General features: G+C 29.7%; 1 protein-coding gene across 1 annotated transcript in view; it reads left to right on the top strand.

The window, feature by feature from the left end:
* Window positions 1–12,417, top strand: part of LOC136969569 (ankyrin repeat and SOCS box protein 3-like) — a 30,817-nt gene extending 18,400 nt beyond the window's left edge. Inside the window, exons 3-9 of the mRNA XM_067263787.1 lie at window positions 484–654; window positions 723–983; window positions 3,405–3,582; window positions 3,697–3,834; window positions 6,143–6,369; window positions 11,398–11,781; window positions 11,851–12,417. Of these exons, the coding sequence (XP_067119888.1) occupies window positions 484–654; window positions 723–983; window positions 3,405–3,582; window positions 3,697–3,834; window positions 6,143–6,369; window positions 11,398–11,781; window positions 11,851–12,032 (1,541 nt within the window). The 3' untranslated portion in view covers window positions 12,033–12,417. The remainder of the gene's footprint in view (window positions 1–483; window positions 655–722; window positions 984–3,404; window positions 3,583–3,696; window positions 3,835–6,142; window positions 6,370–11,397; window positions 11,782–11,850) is intronic.
* Window positions 12,418–12,761: the final 344 nt, after the last annotated feature.

The raw sequence follows: 12,761 nt of genomic DNA, 5'->3' as shown, positions 1-12,761 counted from the left end.
ATGGTAAACATTGTAAATAATGTATTGTGAATGTTAGTATTGTATTTTATGAGTATTTTAGTTTATTTTTATTTGTTAAGCTCAGAAGATAGTATTTTAGTTAGTTTTTCTTTTACTTTAACAAATTAACACTCATTTAAACAAAAAGATTAGTGGAAAAGTATCAAAAACTCCAAAGAAAGCAATGTCTCTCAAAGACTAAATCAAAGTATTAAATTGTTTGCAGGGAGGAAATTCATTAGTTATGGTTACTCGTACTTTTGTTGTAAATGAATTTACCATAAGTTACATGAATAAAAAGCAGAAATATTAGAAATATACCATAATAGCAAAATTTCTTCATATGAAAAAATATATATATATATTTCTTCATATGATATATTTCTAGATATATTTCTTCATATGATATATATATAAAAAGTTATCTTTAAAAAATTTCAAACATAAAAATTAAACTACATAAATTCTTTCTTCAATTTGCAGAAGATACAGATGTTAATTGGCAAACTCATGAAGGAGAAACAGCATTATTGCTGGCTTGTAAACGAAGATGTAGAACCAACAAAAAACCTTTAGAAGCCGTAAAATTGTTATTGAAATATAAAGCTGATCCTAATATAGCAGATAATGAAGAAGAAACACCTCTGTTAGCAGGTATGTTTTATTTAGTGTATTAATTAAATTCTCATATTTTACATAAATTCTGTAAAATTATTTTATAGCTACTCGTTCTGGATTTGCTCCAGTAGTATTAGAACTTTTAAATAATGGTAAAGCTGATCCAAATAAAGTTGACTGTAGCGGTTGGGGTTCCTTGCATGAAGCAGCCATGCTTGGTAGAGCCGACATTGTCATTTCTCTGTTGACGGCAGGTGCAAAAATTAGTATTCAAGATGAATGTGAAATGACACCAATATTTACAGCTGCACAACATGGGAAGATAGAATGCTTAAAAATTCTGCTAGATGCTGCCAAGGAAAGAGGTAATTCTTTACATCACCAATTGTATCATAAAAATTTAAAAAGATATGAGCAATTATTTATTGTGACATTGTCGCAATGCCAGGCTGCAAATTTTGTTAAATATATTAACATATTAATTTTTTGATTTCATTTAAATTAACTTTGCTTATATTAGTGTGCGATATTTAATCACTAAGTTTTTTTAAGTTAATTTACAATCAATAATAATATCCGTGATTGATTTTCAAATGCTTTTATATAAAGTTATTTGTAAAATTATTGCATATACTAGGTGTAACAACACTGTGTGCCAATACTTTAAGGATAGATTCTAGAATCAGAAATAAGATTAAAATCCTCTATAAAGTTTTTTAAAATCCACTTTGTTTTCAAGATCTAGCATGTCCAAAAAAAGGGGGGGTACTTTTCAAATTCCTTGCCACAATACTAATACTAGAGTTGTCAACTTTTCAAAGTAATTTTGTATTTTTTTTATGCATCTGTCAATGGACTGAGGTAAATACTGTAAATATTGCCCAAGTTGGTCTTACTATAATAAATGTAAACAAATTTTAATTCACTGTACAGTAAAAAGCAAGAGTTTTTCAGTATAAATTCATAACATTTTTATTTTACAAAATTAAACAGACTAATTTACAAGAAGTGCTGAAACTGTCCAATATGGATGTGGATGTATAATTGACTTTTTGGCAGACCAGATCTTGAAAATAAAATGAAATTTGAAAAACATTTATAGAGGATTTTAAGCTTATTTTTGACTAAAATTTATCCCTAAAATATTGGTGCTTAGTTTTTTTACACCCTGTAAATTAACTAATTGTATATTTTAATAATTTTAACATTTAAATAGCTTCTTTTAATTAAAACAAGTTTGTAGCTCTATTTTTAAAGCTTATATTAATATATGTACCTAACTAACTCTGAAATATTTTAATGATCAAACAATAAGGTCAGATTAACTACCTTTATCATCTAAAATTAGTTAAGTTCTAGCCCAATATTTAATTCATCTTTATTGTTTGATCATTAGATAATTAGAAATATTTAAAAATATAACTAATACAATTAATTTTTTGTGAAATAATCAAAAATTGTGATAGTTTTCTTACTTTGTCTAACAAAAATTTTGTGAGGTCCAGGACAGATTTGAACTGTCACCAAATTTGCGAAATTTATTAGAAATTGGAAAGAAAAGAGAAAATGTTAGCAACTGGACAGGATCTTTGTTAATTCAACAGACATGATGCAAAGTTGTAAATTATAGAAAGAATGTAGTCCTAAGACCGACCATCTCCAGTTGGGAGATCAAACTTTACTTCGAGTTTGAGCTCTCTTATGATCCAAGCTGGAATCTCGTTACACTTGGTAATGAGTGATTGACCACTTGGAGAGTGAGGATGGGGAAAGCAACCAATCGGAATGGGCAGCCGAGAGATGAAGGTTGATATAATCCCTGAGATTCAAGGACATGGGAATAACACCACACAGCACATAGACAACACACTGAACTAAGCACAGACAGTACAGCAGGAATGTAGACAGTATGAGCACTATGGGATGATAACACTGCACAGTACAAGAGTATGCACACATGCCAAGGAACGTGCAGTTTTTCCAAATTGTGTTGTCTGACAAAACCTTGTGTTGCTAGAGATTCAAAGCAAAATTACTATCACTTCAGTTCCGACTTCTATACCCTCTCTGTTCTGCGAACAACAGACTTAAGATTTCCATCCACCAACTATCATCTCGCTACTGCTGTCACCTTTATCATTCGTCGTCACCTGTTGTCATCTGTTGTCTCAGCTGTCACTGGATGACGCACCTACCTCTGAGAAGGACTCTCACTGTAAGGGACTTTTAGATGATTGTGGCTGCCTAACAGAGGAATTGTTCTGTAGAATAATGTAAGCAAGCCTTAAAATTCTAAATAAACTGGTTTTTCATGTAAAAGTGCCTTGTATCTGTGTCTCTGCCACCACTACCCACATACAGAGAACCCCTTTTCCATGCTGATGCGGAATTAACGATTCCTTCTCTGTTGGCTAATCCACAATTTAGAATATTTTAAGTAACATAAAGCAATCAGTTGATCATGGAAATTGTCTAATCACGAACAAGAGTTTTCTGATATGGAAGTTTGTTAATCAGGTAATAATTTCTCAAAGAAAATTGATGTTTGAAAAAGAGATCAATTATTTACAAATGACTGTAAACCAGAGAAAATGTCCATTTTATTAAAAAGACACTTGGACTGCATTAATACTGTCTACAATTATACCAATCTGTACACACTCCAACATAAAGTTGTAATATATTCATATAAGTTTTGATTATGAATTTTTATAATGTAATTTAAAATATCAAATAAAAAGTTTAAAGTAATATAATAATTGTAAGTTTACGTAATTTTTGAATAGGTGAAGTAGAATTGATAGATATGAGAGCCGAAGATGGTGCTACACCAGTCATGATTGCTGCACAGCAAGGATTTACTGAATGTGTAGAAATGCTATTAGCATATGGTGCTAATATAAATTTAAAATCGTTTGATAACATAACGGCTTTACATTTAGCTGTTCAAGGAGAACATGTAAGGCACGTATATGTTTTAAAATACTAACTGTCATGTAACCTATTTATTTATTTTATTTTAGTTTTTTTTTTATCTAAGTAATGTATGGTAATTTTATTTATAATTATATGATTTAGCTGTTTGAAGTTATTAATGGATCATGCTAATGTTAATGAACTGATCATTGATTATCAACCAGAAAAGTTTAGAAACAGAATTTCGAGGGGAGAATTAGAACCAATAACACCACTACATTTAGCAGTAGAATGGAATAGGTAAGTAAGCCATTAATATTTTTAATTCCTTACCTTATTCTTAATTGTTTATACTATTGTTTTCAATGGTTAAATGTATTGTAAAACTATTTAAAACCACAACAATAGTGATAAGTAAATTTACAGTAATTTTTCAATAAAAAATGAAAGAGAATCATGATTTAATACTGAATCATATGAATTATAAATATGATATTGAATTATAATTATCAGTAGTAGAAAATTTTTAAAAACTATATTTTGTACTTCACAAGCAACTTTATCATAAATAATAAACAGTAAAAATTAAATAAGAGTCTTATTAGAAGCCCTTTAGTGTGCTTAAACTGTAATGTTCTATTAGAAATAGGGACATTACAGTTTTCTTTACATGGGTTTAAAAATCAAACCATGGCAAAAAACCTTTAAAATGCAGCTTTTTATTTACTTTTCGAATGTTTTCAGCCATAACTTTTTGAACGTAATAAAAAGCTGCATTTTAAAAGTTTTTTGTCGAGGTTTGATTATTATTTAACTGCAGTTTGAGAAGAATGGGTTTAAAATTTGAGAATACTGTTAAAGTTAAATTAGTATGTAAAATCTATAAGTAAAATTTAATTTTATCAAATCACCACATTCTATGTGATGGAAATAACATAAAAATCTTGCTAGTTGATTTCATATTAAAACAAACTTTACAGTAAATGGAATTTGAATATAACTTTGACTGAAATGGCATAAAATAAAAAAAAATGTTAAATGTTTTATACCTAAATTTTTTAAAACTATAAAATGAAATAGCCAAGTTTTTCTTTTTTATGATTTCAAAGAATATAGGGTCTTCTGGATTTGCTGCAATAACACCGTTGATTTGAAATAACCAAACTTTTAATTTGATTTTAATTTGTAATGTTTGTCTTGATTACTTTTTATCCAGGCAATGCCAGTTATATCTGCTAGTATAAAATATTTCACAGTTTATAACAAAACAGGAAATAATATTTCTTATAGTATCTCAATATAATATAAATAGATAATATATTGTATATAGGTATGTGTCTATATAAACGAATGAGCATTGAAAAATGTTTGACCTAGCCAATCAGAGTCAGAATTTCATTTATGACACATGATCTATTTTCTGCTAATCATACAAGTTTAACAGCAATCTAGAAAACTGGAAGTCCTTCCATTATTTGTCTCTCACTTAATCAACTGCTGAATTGGTGTAATTATATTTAATTGCACATGTTTTCTTATTCTAATTTTTAATGTTCTTCCAGTTTCACCTATATACTGATATTTTGATTGGCAACTGCAAAAAATTCTGTATATATATGTTATTTTGTAGCATCATATCTGTTTTTTGGTTAAAAATTTCTTTAGTTTTTAACATATTTTTTATTATTATTAAATACAAGAGCAAGAACAATATTGTATGGTTTTAATAACTTTTTAACATTTTCAAAACTATGGGGAAAGCCAAAATTTAGGCTTAGTAAATCAAGAGATTAAGGCTTTTTTGCAGTGCTGAAGAGCAGCATCTTAAGGGATAGCTAGTTTTAACTTTAAACCACTCTAGCATTGAAACAATACAATTGAAGGGCTATATTTATATGACATTTTTGTACTTGTAGGTAGAACCACTGTAAAATATTGCCACTTCCTTGCAAAACACCCTGTATATAAATAAGATGAAATACCAGAAACTATATCTGTCTTTAAATAATATAAATCAATTATAAAATTCTCTAAATATTTTTAATTAATATTTCATTTGTGCTTTTTTACATATGAAGTAAATCATGTATTCTTAACTTTATATATGTATATAATTTTCACCATAATACATGACATGTCATAAATTTTTGTACTTAAATATTATTAATTTATACTTTTTTAACTTATATTGAATAGCATTTGTCAGTATAAGTTCTTTTCAAGTTTCAGTTAGTATGTTCAGTTCAATAATTACTGCAAACAAATTTTGATTAAAATCATTTTTAAAAAATAAAATCTATTTTAAGGTGATTGGTTCTTAATTACAATGAAATATATTTTTACTTTTGTAGGAACTTAAAAACAAAAAGTTTTTTTAATAAAATTTTAAATTGTATGAATAATTATAAATATGAATAAATTAAGAGAAAACTACTTTTAATATAAATACAGATTTTTATAAATTAAATTTCTGATTATTGTTGTTCACATTTTAAAAATAATTCACTTTATTCAAGAGTATAGCAAGAATTTTTGAAAATTTTTAACAAAAAAAATCAAGAAGTTATTCTTGAAATTAGTTTAATTTTTTATTATATTTTTGTTACAGCAATAGATGCTTGAAACTCTTACTGGAAAGAGGATTTCCTGTTGACTGTTTATGCGAGCGTGGAACCAGGTACGAACCCCAGTTTTTCACATTTCTCCGTCCAACTTATGAGACTGCTTTGTCTTATGCTATTGGAAAAGAAAATGTAGAAGCAGTTGACATTCTGTTGGAAGCTGGTGCTAATTGTAATTCGACATCAGACGATGTTTTACATCCACTTATTCCAGGTAATTTTATATTTTTAATTGTTATAATTCAAATATAAACTACTATATAATTTGAAAAAGATATCTGTAAGTTGAATTTAATTATGATTAGAAATTCATGATATTTGCATCCCATGCAACACCTGCACTTGACATTTATATTTCATCTATATATAGTACAGCTTCTGCAGTCCATCACTTGTCAGTTTGACATGTCCAATAATTCAACACTCCAGAGGGCAAAGCGCACAAAATTTTTGTGTTACTACTTGTTGATGTATGCGACAGAGGCCGACGTGCTGTATATGTATACGTCAAAGATTTTTTGTTTTTATAAAAATCACCATTCTTTTCTATTAATCTACTACCTGGTAAATTTGTTGTCTGTATAAGTCACAATTGTGATTAATTTGATAAACTAGCCTGTGAACCAAATGCATTTTTTACTATCCAGTAATCTGACACTCACCAGCCAGATATATGTTGGATTACAGAGAATCTACTGTATTTCTAATTTGATAATTTAGGTATTTTCATTACGGACATCGTCAACTGGGCTACTGCTAACTAGGCACCAGACATCTGGGTGGCAAAATAAGAGATGAATAATAGACAAACTGTGAGAAGGCAGGGGTGGCTGTTTGGCTCACCCTTTTCTTGGTGTCGAACTTGCAAAATCCGCTCACACTGTCACTAGATGGCTTCGTTGTTTAATATAACTGGAGATAGATTTGCAGCTCCGGATATCTTCTTCGGTCGAGTGTGGAGGATCACAGGATCATCGATAAAGCATCAGGCTAGTCAATAAAACTTACTGTGAGACCAAGTAAACTAAACAATAAGTTTAATTTACTTAAGTTGTATAAATAAATATATAAAATACAACATTTAACACAATTACTTTGCTTCCGTTATTATCGTCCGTCATTTGTGAAACTGTGGACTGTCAACTGGAGCGAACGACGGACGATAATAACGAAAGCAAAGTAATTTTGTTAAACGTATTGTATAAATAAACATATAAAATTAAATGTATTGCTGTCAGCCATGTTTTGTGTTTTATATTTACTTAAATAAGTTTAATATTTCAAATAACAAATTACGTAGAACTCGTAGACCCATAGTTAGTTATATAGATAGTGATTCTTAATGGGGGCCACGGCTCCCTGGGGTCCATAAGAAGTTCGCCGGGGCCACCAAATTATTTAAAATTTCCTTCAGAACATAATAAAAAGAAAATTGATGTATAACATATTGAAAAGTGAAATAAAAAAGATAAATAAAAAAAACTAAATAGGAAAACTTCATTTTCTATTTCTTCCTACATACAACTTTGTTAGTACAGAAGAAATAAATGCAAATATGCTTCTTACACCGCAGTATTTACTTCTTTTATTCCAAAGCAATTCTAAGAAACTATTAATGCTTGGAATTTTAAAAATAATTATGAAAAATAGTAGTAGGCTTTGAAAATTTAAATATTTTTGCAAAAGATATGCAAAATCTTTATGACACGTTGTGGGTGTTTTAGTTTAAGTTTAGTTTAATTTTTAACAAAAAATAAAATGAGTTTTCATGTTTAATTGTGAAGTTTGAATGTATTTAAATAGATAATGAAATAATAAAGTTATGATTTACATCCATTATATAAAAAAATAAATTGATTTTTTTATTATTGCTTTATTATAGATAATTTAACAACTATAAATTATTATTAAAAAAATGGGGGGGACAAAAAATTATGAAATATTTGGTGGGCCGCGAGTATAAAAAGATTAAGAACCACTGATATAGATAACCATATTATCAATGATCTCAAAGACCACCTTGACAGATAAAAATCTAATTTCTAACTGCTTATTCCTAATAGACCAAGAGAGTTTACAATTAGTTAACCATAATAGCGAGGTTGAGGCCGAAGTTTTAAACATGAAAATGTGTATGTTGGACGTTCAGTGCCACTTTCCTGTAAGCCTAGAAGTTTGACAATGGCGTTTGGAATGTCGAGCATGATTCCACTGACTTTCCAAACACCATTGTCAAACTTCTAAGCTTACAGGAAAGCGGCGCTGAACGTCCGACGCACACGTTTTTGCATTTGAAACTTCAGCCTCAACCTCACTAATACCTGAAGTAGACAGGGTGATGTCTTCTCTAATGTCTCAGCTGGCTGGTGGGATGACTTGAGAGGTGTGCCAATGGCCGAACTTTTCCCATGTTTGCCCCGAGACTCGGGGTGTGACCAGTTATATCCCCAACATTTTCCCATAGGGTGTGAGAATTTTGTCAGGTGATTCTCAGTGGGCCACAATAAGATTTTGACAACTTGGGCGAAGGTTTATTTTCTTTTTGTTATTTGATTCCCTTTGAATGTGTAATTGTTTAGGTATTGTTATTCACACACATCAACATCGAGCTGATATTGTTTATTCAAAACTTTCTCAGGTCAGGAGCGCTTGGCGTCTTGACGACCACACACAAAAGTTTTTCCCTAGTTGATTGTTGAAATTGGATATACCCTTTGTTATGAGAAATAGATTATGGTGGGTGTTGTATGTAGTTATATGAATGCTAAACTATGATGTTCCAAAACATTTCCTTTTTTGATAAGTTAGAAATAACTCATAACTTATAACTAATACCTCATAAGTCTTAACTATATACCAGGCATGGGCAAATGTGGCTCTTTTTGAGTTACGTGCAGCTCTTGCTGAAAGTGTTAATTTCTGTTTATTAATATTTTTATAATTTTGGGAAAATATGTTTATTAAAAAAATTCAATATTTGTTTTATATTATATTTATATTATATAATAAAATCGCGCACCTTACCATACTATCCACCACGACAGTACAGAACTGCAACTCCCATCCATTTTGCAAAACCTACATTGTGGCTCCCACTGAACTCTTGCATGCCCACCCCTGCTATATACTTTTATCAATATTTACAAAAATAATAATAAATAAAAAATATCCACCAAATCGTATGCTTGCTAAGCATACGATTTGGTGGATATTTTTTAAGTTTCTGTTGCCCAGTTGACTATCACCCATTGTGAATTACCCAGTTGTCATGACCCTCTTCATTAATATTTTAGAACTGTAATTGAAATTTTTTAATCTTAAATTACAGAGCTGCAGTCAAGGATCTCTAAAAATATATTTTTAAAATTAATTCATGTGTAAAGTATTACTCCCTGCAATATTATAATTTTCTTAAGTTAAAAATCAATTTTTTTACTGAACATGTTTTTATTAAAGAATATTAATTTATACTTGTAAATATATTTACAAGTATTGATTAATGTATATTTTAAATACAAAGGAATTAAATTCTTGCTCTATAAAAACAAATTGAATATAATTTATTATAAATATAATACATCTCAAAGCTTGATGATATATTAATGAACCAACAAACACCTAAATAATTGAGCTAATATATGGCTATAATTAAATAATAAATAGAAATGAATTTGGTATAGAGGTAGGCATTAGGTTCCATCTCTTATCTAAATTAATAATTATAATAATTTAGAACATTCTGGAAGAAAATAACCAAACATAGCGGAGGCTGCGGGTTCAAGCCCTGGGGTGGACTTGAACCCGCAGCCTCTGCTTGCCATGTGGTGCGCTACCAATTGCTACACCCGGACCCCAAGCCAGTCATCACTTCCAGACGTACTTAAATTTCGATATAACCTTCCTTTTCTTCCAGAATGTTCCAAATTATTTATTAAATTATTAAAAATTATTATAATTACCGTATTTTACAGACTATAAGACACACCTTAATTTTTAAACAATTTTTTAAAAAAATACCTATAAGACGCACCTGAATTTTGGAGGCAATTTTTCGAAGAAAAAAGTACGTCTTATAGTCCGTAAAATACGGTAAAACGTATTTTACGTTTTACCGTATTTTACGGACGCTATCTCTATACCAAATTCATTTCTATTTATTATTTAATTATAGCCATATATTAGCCCAATTATTTATTAACCTTTCAACAGTGGAACAGTCAGGTGTAGAGCTCCCACTTAGTTGTGGAGAAGAAAATGTGGGAAATTTTTAAAGTATATTTTCAAGCGTTTTTTCTCATTACCGTTTCGGAAAAAGATTTTGTAAACAGTTCTGTCTAGTAAAGAAAAGTCTTTTTTTATTGTTACATAATTCATTTTTTATGTGAATTTCTTTTTTGCGGTAGTTTTTGGCTAGTTTTTGGCGATACCCCCAAAAGAATTTAGCGAGTATAGTCGTCCCTCACCACTGCCACACGATTGCCTTGGACGATTATAATCATCCCTCACTGTTAAGAGGTTAATGAACCAACAAATGCCTAATTTTACTAGAATTTAAGATTTTCTAATAATCTTATAATATAATCAAGATTGGGCTCTGCATTTATCATCATCAACCAAACGGTTAGGAGTTGAAAGTTGAAATGTGGTACACAGTTAGGGTACTGTACATACATCATGAGAATGCACACTAAGAAGGGATTTTTCAAAATTCCCTCTGCGGGGTAGAGGGAGAGGGTTAAGGATTACCCTGAACTCAGTTTTTACTGTATTATTTTAGATGCAGTTTTGTGGGAAATCGAACACATTTTTAGACCCATCTAAAAATTCTAATTAGTCTCGGAAGAAGGGGGACCTAATTCTTGCAGCCGGTGAAAACAGCTATTAAGATTATTAGATTATAGCTGATCATCTTTGCTATTGTTACTTTTTGTCCAAACAATGCTGGGCTCATCTGCTAGCATTTAATAATTTTGCTTGCTTATTATTTATTTATTTGTTCATTTATTTTTATACTTCATTATATATAATCTTTACATTTTATAATGGTACTTCTGTGACTTGTAATACATAAATAATTAAAACTCATGTATAACCATTTACAACCACACATGAATATCCAGTGTTTGTTATTGGGTTTAGAATAAATCTTAGAATTTTATAATAAAGATGCATACTAACATTTTATTTGGATAAATTATATATACTGTATAATGTAAAACAAGAAAATTTTTTCTAATTTCAGCCTTAGTGAAATCTTCATTTTTGCTGATTGACAAGCTAATTGATCATGGAAGTGATGTGAATTACAAACGGACTTGTGTTCCATTTGCAGAAATACTTTTGATTGCATTAAAAAATAAGAAATTGTTTTTGCATTTATTATTCCATGGCGCAGATCCGAGGTTATTGTTCCCTACGGGAAATGTTCCTTTCATTCATTATTCTGTCAACTTGTTGTTTGCCTTTGGTTACAGTTGGAATCAGACATTGCACATATTGTATATTTTACTTCTTTTCAACGGAATGACCAAAGAATTCCGAGAGTGTGTAGACATCTTGCAAGAGAGCAGAATCAAATTCAATGATTACGATGCACTTTCGTGGGAGACTTTTCTGAAAGAAATTGGTAAGAAATTTTAATTTTTAAATCAGAAAATTTAAAGCTTTAGACTCTTACATGTGTAAATCTTTTCAGAGAAACCATCCACACTGTCCGTCTTCTGTCGCATATGCATCCGTCGTCATCTCGTCAAAATTCATCGTGGTCGCAACGCACTGAACAATGCAATATACAGACTGCAGTTACCTCGGACGTTGATTACGTATCTTCTGTACGAAGATGCCTATTCCAAATTCTGGATGGACCACGGTAACTGATGCAGTCTTTCAAAATTTAAGTATTAATCGGCAAGATTAATTTTGCTATTTTTCACTACTTGTGAGAGATCAGTGATCTGAAATCTATTAAGTTTTCTCTATCATAATGGACTTAAATAAATCTCAAGTTAAATTTTACATACTCATAAATACATTGTTTAAAAATTACATAAACGATTGTGAATGATGCAAAACCACAAACTTCTCAATTCCTTATAATGTAAATCATATATTTAATCATTATATTAATTTATAAAGTTTACTTTTGAAGTGATATTGTCATTGTTTTTCAGTATTATGGATTTTTACCAAACAATTTATCCAATAGTGTAAAATGCAAATCCTGTACAGTGTTTTTGATATAGAATAAAAGAATTAAAAGCAATTTGAGGACATTTTAAAAATAAATTAAAACACATTGCATTGAGATAAAAGCATCATCTAGTTTTACCAATTTAAATATTTCTGATAATGTACAGTACAGTAATACCCAAACTTGCGCGATAGATGGGACCGAGTGATAACCGCGTAAGTCGGGGTATAATTTCACATATAAATACATACAAATTATTTTTAATTGGGGCCAGAGACTAAAGGAAACAATAATTTAGAAAAAAATGTTTAATAAAATCTTAGATAATACATATGTATAACAAATTATATTATTAAAATCATAAACTGAAGTTATTTTGATGTAGAAGGCTTCATAAAATCTAACAAATTCGTCCG

This window comes from Centruroides vittatus, unplaced genomic scaffold (assembly GCF_030686945.1).
Source record: "Centruroides vittatus isolate TY-2023 unplaced genomic scaffold, ASM3068694v2 contig_18, whole genome shotgun sequence".
Taxonomy (NCBI): Eukaryota; Metazoa; Arthropoda; class Arachnida; order Scorpiones; family Buthidae; genus Centruroides; species Centruroides vittatus.
The sequence above is the reverse complement of the archived record's forward strand: the minus strand, read 5'-3'. Positions and strand labels throughout refer to the sequence as shown.